Below are 23,837 nucleotides of genomic sequence, written 5' to 3'. Positions count from 1 at the left end.
TATCGATTGTGTTACTCTTTACATCTTGCTTTACCAACATAGCAAAGAAAAAGTCATTGCAAGAAGCACGCTCAAAGCCTTGAATTTGGCATTGAAATAGTTGGGTGGATGGCACACATTGTTCATATCATTGGTCATTCAGGTTAACTAACAACATAAATGACATATCAAAACTCACAAACTGTATGTAGGGCAGATGGCCACCATAAAATTGGGAACATATCTCAATATAACATTCATTTGTTACAAGATTAACCTTTTGCCATTCCATATGAGGTCTAATTTTAATAATATCTTCCAGGTGTTCTCATCTGAAAACCTAGACCTTGGTTTAGGTTCTTCAAGCAGTAAATTTAGCCGGTCCCAATAACATACAGTAGGGCTTGATGAAGAGAAGGACCGTAAATACGTGAATTGAATTATCTAGGCAACGATACAAAGGACGGACATTGTGATTCAGCGTTACAAATAAACAAACAGCAATCACAAATGAGATTATGTATGGTGAGAATCTTTGCAAATAGTTTTATTCCTTCTAGAAAAGACACAAGACAAACGTGCAAGTTAGACGTTTATTGGCAGAAAGGAAGACAAGAGCATGATGAGCTACCTTGTGGTAGAGTGTTGTAAACTCTCTTAATACTATCTGGTTTTGTCTCCTCTCCTTCCCTTTATCCTTGTTTCTCCTTCATGAAGTTTAGCCCCTTCCCTACCCGCACAGACCCCCTAAATTGAATCTCTCTCAGCCACAGTGAATGTAGTCCATACTGAGGGTGATTGCTGGTATTTACATCTTGTTTGAGTCATCCAAAATTAAAGTGTTCCACTTTTCAACTGCCGAACCTGCAATAAAAATTACCTCGAATCGACCCCATGGCTTGGAATTTTATTTGATCCGACTTTGTAACTAGATTTTAGCCAGATAAATGGATCCATTTCTGTAAATACATTTCTGTTTCTTTATTACTGAATTTAGACACAGCATAACTTCCAGATGCAGGAAACTTTGACGGGATTATTTATTTACTTACATACTGTCAGCTGATCATAGAGAGAACCTTTCCTGGGTCTCAGACTTCCTCGTCTTTTGAAAGCACTTGGTGTACGTAAGGGCATCACTGAGTTGCATGCTTGCTTCCACGCTTCTAAAATTGAAGAAAAGAAAAGATAAGGAAAAAATGAAGGAACTGATAGACAATAAACCAAATATGTATATGAAATACGATATGTAAATGTACTTTACAATTAAAGGTAAATATGAGTGGAATCTGGGGTCAAATAACTTGCTAACCATCCCAAATCCCTTGAGACACTATACCCGAAGCCATGTGATAATGTTAGTGATGCCCATTATTATCGTTATCGAACAATCTTTTAAGAGGATTTAAAGACTCAGTTAGCAAAGTACTAATCTCCCCAGAGGAGGCCCTTTTAAAGAGAAATCAAAAACAAATATTAAAAAAAAAAAATTAAACAATTTAAAGAGAAATAAGAATAACAAACAAATTTGACTATAAGATGATAGACATTAAAATTAAGAATAAGATTACTATCATAAAATATACATTACATGTATTTCAGAAGCAGTTTTATTAAGATGTTTAAAGATTGATCAGTGACTCAACCACTCTCAGTCACAACATTTTCTGAGAGCAAAAATATACACAGAAAACATAATCCAAGGTGAGTGAAACCTTGTTACTTCATGTCCATTCAAGATTATTATAAACAATAAGTTAGAAAATGCAAAATGGCTTCTATTTCGAATCAAGATGCCCGTGGTTCTTCCAAAGCCTGTACACCCATGACAGATGTTCATGTAAAGTGGCCCCAGGTTGAAAAAAAATTATTCATAATCTAAGTTTTCTCACCAGAAAAGAAGGAACCTTTTACTTCGATATGATGACTAATGCAGAAGACCTGCCTTTGTCCCTGAAAATCAAAACCTACAACTTTAGGGCAAATCATTAGAGCTATCTATAATCAGCATTTCCATTCCTTCTGTCTCTGATTAAACAAACACTTTGTTTCTTTCACCAGCAGTAAGACCAGCTTGCTAACTACCAGACTAGCCTCTTGGTTTAACCATGGCTTAACTGACAAAGCATTGAGCTGATATGAGTATCATTTACGTCCCTGAGGGGTGTGTCCATGGGGGGGTAACTTGACTGATATTCTCACCAATATTGACTATCTGTTGGTCCAGAGCTGTTTTCCATCTCTTCAAGTCTCCCTCGCTCTCCGCTGAGAAGAGATGCCGCCTCTCCTTACCTCCACAGGGACATGTTATACAAAATGGGAACTGACCAATCTCGGATAGAGCTGATTTGCTAACGATGGAATCCTGCGGATTTGAAAGGATCATTTCGTTTACTGACAGTTGTACAGCTTTACAGGTCATGCTTATGCCTTTGACTGGGAGATACACAGCCTTGTAACATCCTTCCTTAATCACTGCTACAGTCAGATTTCAGGTCCAAACATGACCCTACCTTGCAAAATTTATGTAAATATTTAAGTAAATATGTTGAATTCATGATCATCTCATGATTTCATCATAACTAAAGGTCTTCATCACATGTATTCTGAGTTTGATATTCTCATCCATAACATGAAAATTTCCATTCATTTTTTGGGGGGCTAAAAACACAGCATTGCAAGCTTTTACATCTGAGCAGTGCTGGGCAGGGGTTGAAAATAGGGATGTCATTTTTGTTCATGGTAGAACTTTGTACTTCTGTTATATTCAACAACATCAACAACAAAAAAAAGAATTGTAAAAGACTGTATGCTATGTTTACATATACCACAATGAACTAGCTACTTCAGTTTAAATCATGTGATGGCGATTAGAAAAAACTAACCTGTAGCAATGAAAAGTAAAAAAATGTGTGCATAAAACAAAAAGAAATATAATTTACCTTTTGTAAACTGACAGACAAGATGGCACCTTTGCAATCAGCCTCACTAGGAGTATTCCAACACTGTAGTCTGCCACCTCTGAGTCGACACCAGAGCTGATGAACATCTGGACTTCCCAGTGCTTTCTCCTGCAATCCAAAGAGATATTAGGAATAAAATCACTCATAAAGGAATTTGGTAAATAACTAAATAACACATCACTGATGTAAATAATGGGTTACCATAAGCAGACTTCATTGTGTATATTTAAATTGTAGGGAATTCTACTTAAATGGATAGAATGAGTCTTTTCCTTTAACTCCCCCTATCACTTCAGCTCATTGCCGCACACACGGGATAGAGTGAGGGGAGTTGATATATATAGTTCAGTAAAACCTTAGTTATCTGAACAACTAAACACAGGCAATGCTTTAGTATAAGCTAAAATGCTGTTTTGTTAAGTTGGGTCTCTATGATGAAGCCAAAGGAAGCCTAAGATGTTTCTATCGCTTCAGCTCATAGCCGCATGCAGGGGAGAGAGTGAAGGGAGTTGATATCTATAGTTCAGTGAAACCTTAGTTATCTGAACACCTAAACACCAGCAATACTTAAGTATAAGCTAAAATGCTGTTTTGTTAAGTGATATGGTCTACAATAATGGGATGACAGAGTTTCTATCTCGTTTCTTTCTCTTTTCCTCATAAATTAAGAGTCATATAGATTTATGTTCATTGCTCTAAGGTCAAACAGCACTATGTACTTTAGTTTCATATGATAAGAAACTAAACTCTCATGCACAAATGACCAAAGTCTTAGTTCGAATAGCCAAGGTTTCACCTTGCTCTAGTCTCTTGTTATATTATGCAATTTACATGATTGTATTTAATTTAATTTAATCATAGTTTATTTTCTAAAGCGTAAAATCCACAAAAGTGCTCTAAAACGTTATGTAACAGTGAAAGAATAAAAAATTTAGATGAATTCCTTGTCTTTTTTCCCCCATAATATTATTCCATCTTATGATCTTTAATTATTATTGCCAATGTTCAATTTTCCAATATCAAATATTCAAGAAAAATGTTACATAAAATTAGCCAATTGAATTAAGTTTTGAATGAAATCTTCATACCTTGACCAACAAGTGACCAGTGACCGCATCCTGCAAGACGCTCTGTGGTTGAACGGCTAATCGACAACAAAAATGGTTGAAGAGTGGGACACGATTGTGCTGTTCATCAGCTGAAAAGAAATGTCAACAAAGTAAAATCATACATGAGTGTTGCTACAGGCATCTGATATGAAAAGGATAAAGGAAAGCAGGGAATCACTTTGCAAAATGATGTGCAGAATGGGTGAATAGCTGGAGAAGTGCAGAGATATATAGCAGGTTTGTACACAGGCACCAGTGTACTTCATAAGAGACAACAAAATGATGTGCAGAACAAGTGAATAGCTAGAGAAATGCAGAGATATATAGCAGGTTTGTACAAAGAAACCATCGTATTTCATAAGAGACAACAAAATGAAGTGCAGAACGGGTGAATAGCTAGGGAAGTGTAGAGATATATAGCAGGTTTGTACAAAGAAACCATCGTATTTCATAAGAGACAACAGAGCTTGCAAAAGAGCTACACTAAATTATTTGATCCATTTCTCTTTGGATGTAACTTGTTTTAGTCAAAGGTAAACCCATGGTAAAAATGCAACTTCCAGATGCCATATGGAATAACAGAATCATTTGGAACCCTGGCTTACCATTTAGAGCATTTCTTCTTCATAATGACTTTGGAGACCTACCTACCTATCTTTCATTCTTCGTAAGGGAGAAGATGGCAAAGACAATGAAAATTTCCGATTTGCCTAACATTTGGTCTTCAACTGTAGACAATTTCATCAAAACTTTAAAAGCGATAGTCAAATTCAGACTACAACTGATTACACTACCGATAAATATTAACCATTAAAATCACTTAAAGAAACCATAACCAAAAGTTTCTTTTTTCATCAATATTTTGAAACAAGACTTAACAATTAGAAGCTGATGAATCAAACTGCCATTGCGATTGGATTTTAGGTTCCAAAAAGTATAAAGAATTTCAATTTACCAAACTTAACCCCCAAAAAAGAGTTGTTTTATACTCTAAAATTTATCAAAACAATTCTTACATCCTTCTAGGCTTAAGCTGTGGATCTTTATGACATCGTTAGCATCTGAAAGTCTGAGGTTTGCACGGCCAACCAGGAAAAACTTGGGAGCTTCAACAGATGTGTTTTCTTCTTCTGCGCACTAAGGTGAAGAGAAAACATGATATAAAATCTTTGTAAATATTATCACAACAAAGCAGGAAGAGGAAGGTTGAAATGCTTTGGAGTATGATAATACTGTATATCCTGGAGATAATATTCTGCTTGAAAATTACACTTTGCTTATTCCTGTAATTAAATCTAACTTGTATAAACTTCATTTTTGTTAGCTATAAACATGTATGAGTTCAGCAGGATCCACTTACGGCATGCCCGCTCTACTCTTTGTTTTGGCAATGTTCGTTTGATTCGTAGTCTGTGGAACTTTTGATTTGGAAAATTAACTGTTTATATTTCACATAGCATCCTTACTTAGACTGTTGGTAGTTCAATATTTGAATTGACTCAGTGCAAGTATTTTAATTTGTATGTCTTTTTCTTTCTTCTTTCTATGGCACTGAGTTTAGGTGTGAGAAATTGGGTTGTTTCTTTCGGTAACAACTTTTGATTCACATGAATTAATTGTAAACTGTTCATTTAATATCTCTTCACTGGTTATTGACTTAACATTTACAGTTTCATTTTGATAACTCCAATATTGATTTCACCTAAAAATGTCCCTTGGTAAGTTCCTTAAATTCTGTAAGCTCCTTAGTTTTAGTAGACCGTGGGGCATAAGGCAAAAATCCCTTTAGTTTTTGAGTTCCGTAGTCCACCTCTGGGGGCAACATAATTTCTTAATAAAAGTGTTGCTTAGAACACCCTAAAATAAAAATCACTTTGTTCCACCAAAATTTTGCGGACGTTAAGGAGAAAATGGCGGTAAAAGAATACTGGAAATAAAGGGCGCCCTCTATTTTTTCAAATTGGCCTTAACACCTCTACATTTAAATGGAATTGACCTAACTCTTTTAGAAATGTCTAGATCTATTAGAAAGTAACATAATAAATGTCAATAACAGGTTTGGGGTTATAACCACACATATATTCAGTTTTTCCATACACACTCATAGTTTAAAAGCAAGCTTACACATAATGTAGATTCGAGGATTGACATAACTTAATGTGTGAACATGAAATGAAATGTTAATGTTACCTTAAATATGCCAGTAGTTATGCCAGTGGTGCACCTTTAATAACTATTCCTTCATTTTCTCACAGCATGTGCTATATGGAGAATGAGATTGAAGATCAACGACACAGACATTGTCAATGTGACAATTGTTAAGCTTAAATGTTCACTCTGAAAAGGGTATTTACAACAAATTTATGTGATGTTATAGTTTAGAAACATTGCAATTAGTACCATGAACTTTTTCTGGGGGTACAATTATCCTGAACTCATCCCTTCAAAATTTGTTTGCATAAATAATGATACTATTGAGTTAAACTTTCTGCTACCTTCTTCTGCCTTCTGCTACCTTCATTTCTTGAATTGACTACAACATAAAAGTAATTACAATATGGCATTGCAATATTTTTTAATTGACCAGAGACACAAAATTCTGATGGGGAAGCCCCCTCCCCTCCAGTGCCAGTACCCCATGGCTTTGCCAATTCTTGATTCTAACTTCATGCTACAAAATACAAACACATGAGAGCTCTCAAACTTAACATATAAATGGCTAGATTTGCAGAAAGTCTGCCTGGGCACAGCTTACACAGTCAAACATTATCATGGCTGTTCCAAGACTAAAAACTAGTTATTCCATCTAATCATCTTCGTCTGTGTCCAAGTCTTCTTCAATCTCAAGTATCATCTGACTGATGTTTTCACACCCCTTGCATTGGCATAAATCTGTGCATGGAAGGCCGAAGGATACACAGCAACTGTCTCCTGCATTTGGTAGTTGGCACTTGTTTTTCTTACATGAGCAGTTCTCAAGTTCAATTATGCTTTCAGGAGCAGGTGGGAGGCTCATCCAATGAATGGCAAGGTGTCCATCATCAAATATCCATCCATGTTCACTAGGAGATGGTAAATCTTGATTCTTCATTAAGCTTATTTTATAAATTCTTGCCTGGAAGTTGGCACAAAGGATATGTTGACGAAGGGCATCATTATTTGGAGGCATTGTACTCTCCATCCTGTTGGCTTTCTTAAACATATCAAACCGCACGTCGTTGACTGAAGTTGCATCCATTTGACCATACAGCTTGTAGACGAATTTTTCAACGGCAAGGAAATTGACTTCATCAACTGTAAAGGAGTCACCCAACATCTTTAGTGACTTTGCAGATTCTGCATCACCTTGTATGTGTCTCAAGGCTTTCACTTTTCCCTTCAAGAAAAAGGCACTTACTGAATCACATCTTGGCTTTCTTAACCATTTAATTCTGGTTGCATCCGTAAATCTCTGATAGCATTTCCTGTGAAATCCACCATTAGTTGGAACTGGAAGTGCAGGTAGGAAGGCTGACTGTAGATCACAATTTTGAAAATGTAAAAACTTAATGGCAGTTTTTCCATTTCAGTGTGAGGATGATCCTTCCAGATATCCATGCATTTTAGGAAAGGATCCCAAGTCTTGGGAGTGAACTTCTTGTAAATGTCACTGAATCTACATTGGATGGTGTATGACACATGGTTCTTCACCCCTATCATGATCAGTTGAGGTTGGTTCGGTCATAGTTGAAAGACCTACAAGGGAATGTAAATAAGCAATCGTTTAATTACTTTGCTGTAGAAAAATGAGTCAACTATTTAAGGTTTGCAAAAATAACAGAGTTTGGTCTACGTAACTCGGTAACTGTCTTGATTTGTCAGCCTTGTCAGGCATAGCAAAATTGATTTGATGTGGTTAGGTAAATTTCCAATATATACCCTGAAAATGAAAACACGTTTTACTGAATACAATGGGTTGATTATTGACAAAGCTTCTCGATAGAGGTAGTGTGACTTTGATAGTTTCCAATCCAAACTATGTCTTATATGCGACCAGGTTATTGCATCTCAATTGTCAAACCATAATAGCTGTCTACTTTTCAATAGTCCTTAAATGTAAAGCAATGTCATACCGCCTTAGACATGTTGTCACAAATCAGTCTATATTTATTCCAACAGTGTACACAATTGGAAAACGAGACTGCTCAAACAGTAGCCCACAGTCATTACTATTACTGAACGATATAGTAAAAACAAGACATCAGTTTTATCCTAGTGCAATTCAGTTTAATACACATGGGACAAGTACTTCTATTCCTTCTTTTGACTACTGGTCAATGCTAGTTGTAGACGGCCTAGGCCTAGCTTAAATTACATGTAGGGGAGGGCCTCGGTGTGATTAGCTTATTAAGCTAACCGAATTTCACCCTCATGCCAAAAGTTAAATAACTAAACAAATAAACAAACTGATGTTATCTAGTTGTAAATATACATATAGTATACACATAGATTACGATACGAAAGCATGTGACTTTACCTACGTACTCTAGCAGCCTCAGCGAATAGTCACCATGTTAATGATTAACGTTAGTCTATCACTCAATTTGTCCTAATGTCATTTTCAATCTTCTTTTAGTTGACGGACTATAGTATAGACAAGCCTTGTTTTTAGCTTCCAGGGGTCATAAAAATGTAACTTTACTACCCACAAAGCTCAAGAGTATGAAAAAGTTAGGCAAATACTGAGTAAAAATGTCAGTAAACACGAGCAAATCGTACACTAATGACTCAACATTTAAGATTGAACCGTTTTCGCGAAACTAGCTGTTCCAGTGTCCATCCTATGAATACTTGCCAAACGTGATTCGGCTGTGTAAATACGAACTTCGAATGATGATTTCAACTTTATTTCATATGAAAAGAACCTGAAAAGTACTCACCATTGGGTAAATAGGTATGTTGTTTTCAGGTCATATCGGTACATCTATCAAATTTGAAAAACTTGGACGAACGAACTTGTTTTCGTACGCAAAATATGGACGTTTCAACATAACTATGTGATAGCCATGCTGATTTGTGTGTGCTTATTGTCATGTGATTGTCATTTGGCAGTAATGCTGCTTTGTGATTGGTGTATACGAACTTAATCCTACCTTTCAAAGAGAGAGTTTCCAAGTGCTTTCGTGCAAAAAATAGTACCAAGTTTATCGAATAACTAAAAAACGTGCGCAAATTTTTGGTGGAACAAAGCGGATTTACGAATAATATAATTTTTGTGAATTTTTGAGAGTTATTTTGAGTTGCCCCTCCGACTGGACTACGGAACTGCAAGAAAAACGGCTTTGCCCCACGGTCTATAGTATCTTTTATATTTTGACAACAGGCACTTTTTTTGTTTTGTTTTTGGGGGGTGGGAGGGGGGGAATTGCTGCTATGGCCACGCATATCTTACCTTTTCTAACTACTTACCATTCATCAACAATTTACCCAACAGAATGGTTGGAAAACTCACAATAGTATATTTGACTGAGATGTAATTTTTTCTTCTATGGGAAAATGTCCAGTTTGAATGGACATACTGTTCTCTTGTTTGTTGTCAATGCAATTGTGCATCTTTCTGTTAATTGCTAACACCAATTTTCCTTCAACTCACAAACTTGACCAACGTTGAGGTTTTCTGTAAGTTTACTTACCACGGTAGGAATAAGGATACTGTTGTCAGTCTTTTTGACCGATCCGATGGAGTTGAGTCTTTTGCGGATTTTCTGGGGTGTACTGGCTATGGTAAGGTCCTTGTGTAGGTTGTAAGAATACACCTCGAGGATGAAATTAAAATCAGGCTTTACCTTATCACTGCCAATGAAAACAAAAACAAGGATATAATAATGAGAAAAGAACACAGGACCAAGGACAAATTGAAATCAACCTTGCAAAGTTGTTATGAGGCTTAGAATGCTACACTTAGTGAGAATATTTTTTTTAAAAGGGGTTTGAAAATTAGGTGATGAGAAAACCAGTGTACAGACTTGTGAAGTTCTGAATGGTAGATTCAGAAGAGAATGTTATGACCTACAAGAGTGTCAGTGAGGGGTTGGAGATATGCCAAAATGGACACTATGTGTTTTCTAGAGTTTTTATTCCTTTGATTTCTCTGTCTTTTTGTTTCTATTTGTTTTAGGTTTTGTAAAGCGTCTAGAGGCCTTTTGGTATTTGGCGCTATATTAAGAACTTATTTATTATTATTATATTATGTAGATCAGAATGCACAAGTGGGGGAGGGGGGGACAGGTAAGAGAGGCGTGAAGTCCCCGTTTTGGCTAAATCCGCCCGGCGAAAGGTTTCCATCTGGTCCGCTAAACAAATAACAGCCATAAGTTTCCACTAATTGGGTTCTGCGGACCATTAAGTCCTTTGGCTTTGAGCACTTTACTGGCCTACAATGGAAATTGCTCAACCTAGATATAGTGCAATGTGATTCTGTCTTAGCTCTTCACTCTAAGCCACTGTTTTTCTCTGGCTCTGATTAAAGTATCATTGAGAAGCCCTGGTATCAAGTGTCTGGACTTTCAATGACCCGCTGTATCACTTACAATGTGAAGACTTCCTCAAACGTGACGTCGCATGCAGTTCTGTCAATGTTCATGTGCAGTTCTGTGTCGTAGATCTCCGTACCGACTTTAAGCAAGCAGAATACTGCGTAACGATTATGATCTATGGACAGAAGAAAAAGAACTCATTCAGAAGAAATGGAGAAAGATGCAAATAGAATGATTAAATAACACAGAATTCTGTATTCTGTCACAATTCCGCTATTACGGTACCATTAAATTGGTTCAGTGCATCAGAAATGTTAAAAAAAAAAAGAGGCCAGATTCTTCAAATCATTTCATATATATTTTTAAAATATCATTCTAGTCAGATACTCTATGACTGTGGATTGAGTGTTGAGAGGGAAGAGAAAAGTTACTGTGACCATGTAAGCTCTACTGGGGAGGGTGGGAGGGGGGTCAATGTTCACAGCAGTGTAGATCACACAGACCTGGTGGCCATTAAACATTGGTCTGACTGCTGCTTCCTCCACCCCCCCCCTGCCAAATCTCTCTTTCCAATACCCTGAAACTCACCCCTGTATCAGGGCCCCTGAAAGACCACCTTAAATGATAATTGTTTTTCTTAAGGCTGTTTCTATAAGAATTGTAAAAACAGATTTCAATACCTAAACTGGACAACATATTTGTACTGAGATTGCCAGAAACAGTTTTTGATTTAAATGATTCATCCTTTCTCATTAACTGTATTAAGGAGTAAGGACTTGATACTCCCAGCTGTCATTCAGTGTTGACATCTAATTATTGTTTGAGAAGCTTGGCCAAGTCCCCCGGTAACATATGAATAAGAGGATACTCCACCTGGCCAGTCGAACAACTGTGTTAAGACCTTTAGTACTTACTACATAAAGCACTGTCTTCCTACCAGGTGTGTAGTTTGCACCACAGCACTCACCTTGACTTTATCAATACACTAGGAATGTTGCTAGGCATAACTACCGTAACCATTATAAGCATTAAAGTAGCTTTACAACGAATGAAATCAAGTTACAGAATCAAGGTGGCCAGTGGCACATTTTGAAGGATACTATCCACAATCTGTAACATGAAAGTAACACGTATATATCCTCATACCACGTTGTTCCTCTTCCGCAGGAAAAGCAAACTTTCCCCTCCCCATCCCCGCTCTGTGAAGACAGGATACATTTTAGAATGAAGCTCCTAAGAGGGAACACCATAATGGAACATGAGAAACTGGTCAAAAACAAAAAGAAAAGTCCCCAAATGCCAGGTTTTCTTCAATTTTGGAATTTTAGTATACATGTACCAACCTACTGTACATCCAACACATATTCAACAAAGCAAACAATAAAGATTTGAGTGTGCAGGAATTTGGAGGATAAAAAAAATTGAAATTAAACCCCTGTTGTTACAAATGCTGAAATTCAATGTATGAAATTTCAAAAAAATTCAACCTCTCACATTAATCTTCAAGGCAATATTTTTTTTATCTTTGTTTTTCACTTTTGTTTTATTCCTTCTTTGCAGCATTTTCTTATCCTACTCTCCCAACTCTCTAGACTTATTGGCTCCAATTATAGCACGCTATAGCTACAGTAGGAAAGTTTTGTAATTACGTAATCGACCTGCCACTGTCGTAAATCGACCTCAGGCTCTACAATTAGCTTGCAAAGCTTAACACCATTCGGCTCTTTGTGTGGAAATATGTTCATGTCTACAGTGTAGTTAATCATACAGCCTACACACAAAGACCTTCATACAAGAAAAAATATGTGGCAGGCGTTGCAGACTAACTGGTAAAAAGAGGTCATTTTACGACCAAGGCAGGTCGATTACATAATCTCAAGAAACTTTTCCATGATAGTGTGCTATAGTTGGGGTCTAAGCAGCAGACCTTTAAGGCTGTATGGAATTTTTTTTCATTGTAATAGATTTTGTCAACAATGTTTTAATAGTTCTCCTTTAATGCTTGCCTGAATCCCCTGGAGACTGTCATGTTGTGTTTAATACAACTGGGATGACAAGATATCCTGTAGATAATAATGGTACGACACCAGGCATCGCTTAGCTCAATAAACACACAGGTCAAAAGAAAATTAATTATGAATATGAACATCAGAGCCACAGAAACTGTCATTAAAGTTCAAAAAACATGCAATATACAGTCTCAATTGCACCAATATCTTTTAGATAAATTTGTACCCAGTTCAGATGCAAACTAAATACATTAAAAGATACTGGAGCATCTTTTTTATAGACAAGTTTTATAGACAAGTTGTACCCAGATAAGATGCAATTTGACAGTATTAAAGTTTACTTGCTATAAACAAATTTAATTTCAAATGGGTGAATTCATTAAAATTACATCTTACTTCTCAATGGTTATGCTATAATAATTTCAGCCAAAAGTGGTACCCAGATAAGGTGTAATTTGACCCTATTCAGGTTAACTTCAGTGCTTTTATAAACAACTCTAACTTTCAACTTTAATAATGGGTGCTGTTAAGATGGTAATCTTTAAATTCTAAACTACACCAATACCGTTAGATAAATGTGAACCTAGAAAAGGTGTGACCTAGGCCCATTAAAGTGCTTTGCTATAAACTTACATTTGGGAGCTCATATATATGTCAACTCCAACAGGTCTCTCATCACCAACTTAAATATCAGAGAGCATTGGTTCTCTGATGAAATTTCAAGCACTGCTTCTGTTTTGATTGGCTCAGGCATCATGTTTATCATGTAGTTTAATGTGTGAGGCTAAATTGTCCTTAGACACTTCATGTCAAAAACACATTCAGTTTGCCTATAACAGCAATGCTTGACATTCTTCCAATCATTTTACTTTTCAGAAACCTGGGTGATAAACCCAGACATTTTTATCATGGGCCGGACTGCAATCTATCACTGGCCTAATTTGGTCCACAGGCTGTCTTTTAAGAATCTCTGCTGTAAGGGAGCTTGCTACTGTACCTATCAGGTATCGATTTGTCTAAAAAGGTCGATCCCAAAAAACAAACACTTTTAGGAAAACGATGTAGAAGGATGGTAGCCACGAAGAAGATAAGAATTACAATTCCCCTGTGTCAAAACCTAACGCTATTGAAACCATCAAAATTGGACCAATTTTGTGCAACTTTCCATAGGAATGATCAAAAGAGGAAGGAGGAGTCAGGGCCCTGGACGGATGGTAGCCACACCCCTGTTTAAATACTTGACCAATTAGAACAAAGTATTAGAGGATAATACATATGAGGAGAGTAAGTGTGTGTCATAAATCAGAGAATTAATCATTTACCAATTTTGCACTTGTGACAACACACCTGTTTGTCTTCAAGTTGATTTTTGGTATAATGAAGGACAACTATCATATATATAACTAATTTTATACAAAACTGGTAAACAAATTAAACGTAAGTTTCATCATCAGGATGCTAATGAATCAACACGTTCATCTTTTTCTCCATCCAGAAACTAAATTACTCGTGGGATATCCTAATCATTTATGAACAGTGCAAGTTCTTTCAGAAAGTTTCAGAATATAACTGGATTTTGTTTTGTTTCTTGGGGGTGGAGGGAGGGGGGGGTTCTAATGATTTCAGTTACCTCCTTTGTTCATGATATGATCTGCATTCTTCCACATGAGTGGAATCCTGATATCTGAAATAGACACCTTGGCCAAACATGGTTTAAGGTGACCCCTGCCATCTTCATCCACTGATAACTTATCCAGGCATTCTTCCGTCTTTCGGCGTTGTAGCTCTGCCATGTAAGTCAGTACCCTGGCATGGGAGGTCAGTAGACTCTTGGCAGCTTCCAGAGATGGGACCTCCCGCTTGCAAGCTGCCAACAACTTCCTGGTCCCTTCCCGCATTTTGATTTCTAGGTCAATTTTTTGTTGGATGTCATAGTCCTGCATTTGAGAGAGAGAGAGGGAATACATCAAACACATTAATGACATGAGGGTAGAGTATCAAATGTTACAGATTGCTGTAGGTGCATAGCTGGGACAGTACATAAGTTACTGTATGTGGATCCAGGATAGAAGCTGAGTTCATCAAACATGATTATAATCAACATCTGAAAAGATTGTCAAAAGCTGTGATGTTTTAAATACTCAAACATTACATTAAACACATATCTTTTAGCTTGCCTTAACATTTAACATCCTAACATTACAAGCAAGAAAACTACCTTCAATTAACCTGTAAGTAACCTTTGTGAAGTCTTTTGCAAGGTAAACCATCAATCACAGTCCAACGATATTGGCATGACATTTAAATATGTAGAGTTAAGTGTCAAAACTTGTTGCGCAAACGTTCATACTGTACACTTCTTTGATGTCTTTTACAATTACGTATTCTGTCTGGAGACCACATGAAGTCTGTGAAATGATATAATGTATTGTCTACTGTCTGTGGGCCACATACAGCCTGCAGGCTACATGCATTCATTTTGATATCATGTGTTATCTAAGTGTCTGTGGGCCATATACAGCCTACAGGCTACATGCATTCATTATGATATCATGTGTTGTCTAAGTGTCTGTGGGCCATATACAGCCTACAGGCTACATGCATTCATTATGATATCATGTGTTATCTAAGTGTCTGTGGGCCATATACAGCCTAGAGGCTACATGCATTCATTATGATATCTTGTATTGTCTAAGTGTCTGTGGGCCATATACAGCCTAGAGGCTACATGCATTCATTATGATATCTTGTATTGTCTAAGTGTCTGTGGGCCATATACAGCCTACAGACTACATGCATTCATTATGATATCTTGTATTGTCTACTGTCTGTGGGCCACATACAGCCTACAGGCTACATGCATTCATTATGATATCATGTGTTATCTAAGTGTCTGTGGGCCATATACAGCCTAGAGGCTACATGCATTCATTATGATATCTTGTATTGTCTAAGTGTCTGTGGGCCATATACAGCCTACAGGCTACATGCATTCATTATGATATCTTGTATTGTCTAAGTGTCTGTGGGCCATATACAGCCTACAGACTACATGCATTCATTATGATATCTTGTATTGTCTACTGTCTGTGGGCCATATACAGCCTACAGGCTACATGCATTCACTATGATATCTTGTATTGTCTACTGTCTGTAGGCCATATACAGCCTACAGGCTACATGCATTCACTATGATATCTTGTATTGTCTAAGTGTCTGTGGGCCATATACAGCCTACAGGCTACATGCATTCACTATGATATCTTGTATTGTCTAAGTGTCTGTGGGCCACATACAGCCTACAGGCTACATGCATTCATTATGATATCTTGTATTGTCTACTGTCTGTAGGCCATATACAGCCTACAGGCTACATGCATTCACTATGATATCTTGTATTGTCTAAGTGTCTGTGGGCCATATACAGCCTACAGGCTACATGCATTCATTATGATATCTTGTATTGTCTACTGTCTGTGGGCCACATACAGCCTGCAGGTTATATGCATTCAATATATCATGTGTTATCTACTGTATGTGGGCCACAAACAGCCTACAGGCTACATGCATTCAATGTGATATCATGTGTTGTCCACTATCTGTTGGCCACATACAGCCTACCAGCTACATGCATTCAATATGATATCATCTGTTGTCTACTGCCCGTGGCACCAAATAAGTATCTCATGAGAGCTAAATGATATCCTCAATGGTCCCGTAGATCTGTGGGCCACACAGATAGAGTACATGATACATCCTGATTAAAATTTATGTCTCCTGAGAACAACTGTTTGTGGGTCACATATACCTGGACAAATTTAAACATCTTCTGAGGCCTACATGGATGATGCCCTCTAACACCTGTTAGTTTCAAGGTAACCTCCATGTTAACCTCCATGCTAAAATGTTTTTAGTATGTGCATCAATTAACCCTTCCAGCAACACTGTTAAATTATACAAACTTATGGATCGAGTCAGATATATGCTACAAGTTCAATCTCAGACATTTTGGACCAACTAACAACTCAAACAAAATTAATTTTTATTATATTATGAGATCCTCAGCTTATAAATACAGTAGCTATCAATCTCACCAACACTGTGATATATACAAGACTCAATTGCTAAATCTGAAGTAGTAAACCCTATAGGCTTGATCATTTACATTTTAAACTGGGCATGACACTTGCATATAGTGTAACAATGCCTGGAGTGTCTTCTTTAACTCCTGAAATTCCTAAATAAAGTTCTAGCAGTTATCCCTGAATCTATATGTTATTTAGAAACAAACAATTTATGTAACAGAAAGTCAAATTCTGCAATAAGCAGATCGAAAGTTGGCCAACTATTACTGTCAAACACAGAGAAAAGGAAATTGTTTAGTTGAAGATTAGAAGACTATTAACCTTCCCTGATCCTGCTGATTTGATTGGATAAAAGGATGACTGAAGATACTCTTTGCTCATATTATATAATAATATTGAATCATCCTCACCATAAGTATGCTTCAATGTACTGTACATATTATCAAACTTGCCCAGGGCAGAAGACTTAGGTTTTATTAAGTTAAGTTAATTGCATTATCCAGCATTATCTATGCCCTCCAGAGAATGAGATTTACCTGAAAGAACCAGTAAGTACAAAACAGTCATGTCATTCAAGCAGCTCCACCCCCCCCCCATCCACGCCCACCCTCTCTTATACGAAAGTCCATGACAACATTAATGCCATAGAATCGAATATCTGACACCCCTATCACATTCCTGGAGATACAGCATGCTCACAAAACCATTTTAGTTCCAATGTATAGCTGCACTTCTTTGAAGTTTTACTTATTGGTTTTGTGCTATATACTGTAGCTTTTAACATGGAAATCAATGACAAGAAACCCAGGTCAAACATGCAAGGTTTGAAGTTGTATCATTTTATTGATGTGAGAAACGTGACGCCAATGTTACATTTGATTATACTGTGATCAGTGCAACAGTATACCTGTATTGGTATAGCAGCCCATAATGGTATTTAACTGATAATACCACTGTACCACCCTTCCTCTCTACAATAGCAACAGCTAAATTTGCCAACTTCAATTTTCAGGGTAGTGCAACTACCATAGAGAGTGCACATAGAAAGCTCAGTAAGACTATAAGAGAATAAACTGTATATTAACATCGCTCCTTGCTTCCCTGTCTCCCCACAACCTTAGCACTCTCGTTCTATCGTGTCTAGAATGAACTGCACTGTGCAACCTCTTTGACCAGCCCCTCCGGTCAATGCCCTTCCTTCTCATACCACCACCTTTGTGTAGATTTATATTCTCCTTAATTTGATCAGAACAAGACACCCAGTTCAGACTGTAAGAGGATAAACTGTATGTACAGTACATCACTAGTGGCCAACTATGAATATAGTATTAAACAGCAGATACCCAAACCTGAATCATGAGTTCTATTAGGTAGGCCCAACATTTAGTATAGATTGGAGATGTTTATACATGGTTGTAGTATGGTACTAAGTCAAAAAGGAAACAGTTTGAAACTAAAAGTTTCTACTAAGTCAGTGCAACCTTGAATGGATAACATTCTAGAACAACATTATACAAAACAAACTTTCTCAGCAGCTTTCTTACAATTTGGTGAGCAATTTCAGAAATCTCTGATGGAGAACATTGATTACTCAAAACAAGACTGCAATTCATCAAACCGAGAGTCCAATTAGACACACTCCTTCATTATATAGTTCTTGACTTACAGAAGGCTTTAACGGTTCTTGAAGACTTCACAAGCATATTATGTACAAGTGGAGGAGACATTACCTCAGCTGCTTACCTTAGCAACCAGATCCTCCTGGAAATACAGCATGCTCATCAAAGCCGTCTTAGTTCCCATGTATAGCTGCACTTCCTTGCAATTTTTACTAACAGTATTCTATACTACAGTACTGGTACTGTAGCTACAGTTTGCATATGTATGCAGAGAGTACCAAATCCCAAATGAAACTTCGAAACCACCACAAGCTTTAAAACTCTTAACCTTTTCCTCTTTTCTTTTTTTTATGGCATAATTTATCTGTAGCACTGAAACATCAAAAGGTTAGTACTTCTAGGTAAGGTCAACTCTCCAAGGACTCCCTGAACATGACTATATATGCATCCAGAGACTAGGTTTTTGAGTCCGCCTTTGATAGCTTCTACACTAACAAAAGATAATCTAAATCGTCACTGCAAGACTGCTTTATAAACTGCAAAGATGGATCCACCAAATGTGTGAATGGTCTTGCTGGTCAGGGAGGTCCTTAGAGCAGTCAGTATAAATAGGCAGTTCTTTTGGTACTATTTTATAAATTTTCTGACCATAAGCAAACCCTTAAAGAGCTCAAGATGGAAGGTAAATCGCACCACCGCTATTATTCCAAAAAAACAAATAGATTTCCCAAATCCACAAAAGTTAATTTTTAACAAAATGTAATCAAAAAAAATATTAAATCAATCAAAAGAGGACACTTGAGTGAAAAGGTCAAAACTTTTAACCACTGAATAAAGTTTTCCAATGAGAGGTCACAGAGTTTTGAGGTTTTCCAAAACAAACGCTTTTATTCAGATTTAAGTGAAACCACCAGTCAGGAAGTCAGGAAGTCATTTATTTGTTCGTTGCCTTTATAATCCGAGATAACAAGCTATTATTGACTTGCTCAGTAACTGCAGGTGTTGGAAGACAATGAATCAAACAATAGTAACAGGAAGGTGAGACCTCCCTGTGTTCTCCAAATTTATGCTAAAATTACTAACAGTTTCTGTTTTTTGAGCATTATTAACTATAAAACAACATTTTTTAAAAATTAGATAATTTGTTCTCTAACTGATGGTTTTGCATTTGGAGTCCAACCATATGCCAGTACTGTGCTGTACAATGGAAAAAAAACAAGGCTTTACCAACTCCAACGTTTAACTAAAGCGATGAGGAATTTCAAGTGCCATTTCACACAGCCCCATTAAAGTTGCTTGCCACAAAAAGTGAGAATAAAAAGGGTTTTGTGGAAAGGTTAAACTCCCTTGACGTTTAGGACGAATTGTAATTTTCCCTTCATTGCTGTTTGACTCAGAATATTAAATTTTCAAGCAATTATCACAACTGTATGATCCTTAATTTGTTTTTTCTTCCTGTTTGTAAGAAAACACAAGTGATTATTTTAAAGGGAATCAAGACGTTTCCTGCAAATAATGGATATTTGAACGTTCTTTGTAAAGATGGTATTCCAATTTTACCTGGTGAAAGTTGACTCGGATATAAAGGTTCGCTTTGGCTTGAATCCATATTCTGAGACAAGAATAGATGTTCAATATCTTAAGCTAATATTTGCACAGGAAAGTCAATGAAAAGAAAGTCAGGAATTTGGTCAATTTGAAAAGTAAATGAAATGCCATTTTGAAACGATTTCCACTTTAAATAATAACTTCCAAATTATTGCACAAATTTGACATCCTTCAAAAGCAGCACTATCCATGACCTTTGACTTGATCAATGATATTGATCGATATGTTGTTTAATCTTGGAACTCCTCATCATGTGATATTGCAGAGTTTTGATTGGTGCTTTCCCAGAAGAATCATCTTCAGAACCAAATTAAAATTCCCAAGAATCCTATCAAAACTGATTCCAACATATCCTTTTATTAGGCATTTACATCACCAGGTTGGGATGTATGTACAGTGTGTCCCAAACAACAACAACTGCCTAACACTGAGGAGAACCTCTGCTTAACGTTGCACTCGGCCGATAGTCAACACGCGGATCCACACATTATCCTAATACGCTACACCATACGTCTAAGGTAGTACACGCTGCAATTACAACGCTTTACCTAACCCTGTGACCACCTTCACCACATCAATGGCAAATGTACAGGCTCTTGTTTCGCAGCAATACACTACTACGCTGCTTTCATGTGTAGGATTCAGTTAAATACTGTAAAACAGAATTAGCCTCTTCAACCAATGGGAGCTTAATTGGTGACAACATGTGACCTTTGACGCTTCTGGGCCTCCACGAGATGGCGGTCTCTGGTATCAGCCAATAGCGAGAGAGGGGCTTTGAATCACGCAGGAGGATGAAAGCCACACGAAGAGGCAGCAAGAGCCAGCAATCATGGGCTCTCCGGGGTGCCATCTCATGTATATACCGTTTCTCCGTATAACATAGCATAGAATACGAAGAGTGAATGGAAATAGCCTCTAGGCATAATACTACTTTGACAGGGACTGTCTTTAAAGAGAACCTGAACATAAATATTAATGCGTTGTGAGGTGTAGATAGATCTGCACCATCCCCGACCAGTTCATGTGATATATGAATATTACTGGATACCATACTATAGTATAGGGATAAGATATCTAAAGATGTGGTTGCGACCAGAGATAGGCAGAAAATATTTGGGTTCTGTTTCGATTGGTTCATGCCTAATTTCATCTATCCTGGTGCCATTTTGCTGGACCCTGGTATAAATGGATTATACATATCCTGATACTTCCCCTATCCTCTAACTGTCCGGTATGGTACAGTACCATCACATGATGATTCTTGACTTCAAAATGCAGCTCAGGGATGATTGTTGACACATAGCTCATTTTAATATATCATATGAGAACAGATTGCTATCACTGAGCTACCAGACCTTCACCAACCTTTAGAATCCATTCACAGAATGCCTGAAACCTAACTTGGAAGTCTTACGGACTTGATGACGTTAAAATGAATTCAAATTATAGTAACTTGTAGTTTATGTAGTGAAATTGGTTTTTGTCGGCAAGCTCCAAAAGACGCTCAGTAAATTAATTTTTCGACGTCAGAGGCCCATCAACCAACGTTGCTGGACTACCTACAGATACCAAACGGATCATTTGACATTGGATCAGCTCGTCAGAAGCAACAATTAGTGCAACACATACGTAACAAGATTTTGATGGCCTCAAAACTTACATGTATTACAGACTTTGGTGGAGATATTCCACCACTTATTCCTTCTTCTGAAATATACCAAACAGGTCCTGCGTAACCAGTTCTGAGCCAATTGGATCAAAAAAGAAATCCGAGCACTAAACGAACGTTCTAGACACTTTGGGTAATTGCAAGAGAAGGGAGGGCATTGACCAGAGGGATCCAGTACAGTGTAAAATTGTACCACTTCATACTATGCACGGTAGAATGAGAGTGCTAAGTTTGTGAGAAGACAGGTAAGAGAAGAGGCGAAGTAAATATACAGTTAACAATATACAGTCAAATTAACATTACAAAGTAGGTCTCAACTGAGGAGCACACTGTGTTAATTAAACCTATACAGGTAGTTTCAGCTCTTTTAGATACAGTAGTCTTGTTGTTGAATAGGATTAACACTTCTGGAGTGACCAATCGGTAGAAAGTCAATGGAATTTAGTTATTAGTAAACTTAGTGTACTATCTTTACAGTTTAATGATCGATAATAACAATTTTGGCAAACCAGCAACCAAAAACAGAAAGCACAACTGGATTAATGTGCCACACTACATATGCTACTCTGCACAACAGTGTGCCTACAAGTCCTTTGTCAGTCACTATTCAGAAAGGGAAGTATTTATTTGGTATCTCATGGCAAAATGCTATGGAAAAATAGTCAAATTGCCATACAAGTGTTAAGATGTTTAGTGTGGTTTTTTTTTTACATAGAAATCACATAGCAATTTTATAGGGGATAACAAGTTTAGAGCTTTCACTAACTGATACACAAACTTTGAACATTAAATTATTCCATTAGCTGCTGTAAAGATGCATTTATTCATACAGCATAGGTAAAAATAGTACTTAAAAGTGCAATCACAGCATCAACAGCAAACTTTATTCGAGAACGAAGCCTGCTTTGTATTAAAGTAGTATTGATACACCACATTATGGTAATCTGGACTGTTGCCTGAACTACGTACTGTATGGTATGGAGACGACTAGTCTTTTTCCAGCCGCTTGAATCAGCTGCTATAGATTCAATCAATCATACGGTATACTGTAGGTAGACTGGCGCTACAGTATAACTATTTCAAAGTGCACAGCTGCAACAGCAAACTTTAGTTGAGAAGGAAGCCTGCTTTGTATTAAAGCAGTATTGATACACCACATTATGGTAATCTGCACTACAGTCTGAACTATGGTATGGAGACGACTAGTCTTTTTTCAGCCGCTTGATTCAGCTCAATCAACTGTTATAGATTCAATCATTCACACAGTATACTGTAGGTAAACCAGGGTTACAATATTTTAAAGTGCAATCACAGGCCTGAACTATGGTATGGAGACAACTATTCTGTTGTCAGCCGTTTCATTCAGCTGCTATAGATTCAATTATTCACACAGTATACATATAGGTTAATCATAATGTTGAAAGTGTAATCGCCTGCAACCATAGCAAACTGTAGTATGTAAACAAGCATGAAGGTTGGTCTGCACACTAATTTTAAATACTTCCTCAGGTGTGCAAAGATTTCCCTTTTAATGTCCAGAGGAAGGTCAAATCATATTTTATGGTGCTGCTGAGACTCCTTCTGGCCATCAGAAGTTCCCAAAGACTTACATGTATATATATGCTAGAGAGTAAAATACTGGTCACCCAGGCTCAAGATTTGACAAACATGTTCTAACTTTACCTGCTGATACAAAGGACAGATCAGTAACCTCAGAAATATATTATTTAGCTAAACTCAGTCTATCAAAATTAACCTTTGCTTGTTTGCAAACGATACTGTAAAGTTTTTTACGATGCAAGTATTTTGTGGGATATGAAATTATTGGATGAACCATTAAATGGCTAATTAACTCATTAATAGTTGACCTGGATATGGATGTAGCAAAATGGATTAAATTATAATTTATTTATTACTTAATTAGTAGAACTATGTACATACAGTACATGTATGCTCTATACTAGTGAGAACGAGACAATAGTCATTCTAGTTGCAAACTGTGTGTTATCTTTGACCAGTTTAACTAATGACGTAAATCTACTAATTACCACACTCATTTTAATTGGAAAGGTGCAAGGAGAGGCAACTTTAGCCTTAAAACATTAATGTAGCTTCAGAAAGGGGGAATTTACTGGATTTACCGGAAGCCACTGACTGGAAGATAGAATACAATCTGAGCCATGAAGCTGTAGTCCAGGCTGATCATATTCTACTGTACGTTACATGGGAAATGGCATCTTTTAACAGTTTGACAACATTGTTCAGCCTTTCAAGCTGG

General features: G+C 37.0%; 1 protein-coding gene across 6 annotated transcripts in view; it reads right to left on the bottom strand.

Annotated features, from left to right (window-relative positions):
• LOC139967845 (rhotekin-2-like) overlaps positions 1-23,837 on the bottom strand; it is a 41,424-nt gene that overhangs the window by 4,674 nt on the left and 12,913 nt on the right. For 5 of the 6 annotated variants that reach the window (XM_071971977.1, XM_071971979.1, XM_071971978.1 and 2 more), the window contains 8 exons: positions 14,206-14,512; positions 10,621-10,741; positions 9,724-9,883; positions 5,068-5,188; positions 4,031-4,140; positions 2,922-3,050; positions 2,182-2,344; positions 1,032-1,145 (listed from right to left, as the gene is read on the bottom strand). In XM_071971977.1, coding sequence (XP_071828078.1) covers positions 1,032-1,145; positions 2,182-2,344; positions 2,922-3,050; positions 4,031-4,140; positions 5,068-5,188; positions 9,724-9,883; positions 10,621-10,741; positions 14,206-14,512 — 1,225 coding nt within the window. Of the gene's footprint in view, positions 1-1,031; positions 1,146-2,181; positions 2,345-2,921; positions 3,051-4,030; positions 4,141-5,067; positions 5,189-9,723; positions 9,884-10,620; positions 10,742-14,205; positions 14,513-18,403; positions 18,528-23,837 lie in introns of those variants that run through there. The other variant, XM_071971981.1, reaches the window with a different exon arrangement.

The sequence above is a fragment of the Apostichopus japonicus genome, chromosome 5, assembly GCF_037975245.1.
Source record: "Apostichopus japonicus isolate 1M-3 chromosome 5, ASM3797524v1, whole genome shotgun sequence".
In the NCBI taxonomy this organism is placed as follows: Eukaryota; Metazoa; Echinodermata; class Holothuroidea; order Aspidochirotida; family Stichopodidae; genus Apostichopus; species Apostichopus japonicus.
This window is presented reverse-complemented; position numbering and strand designations above follow the sequence as displayed.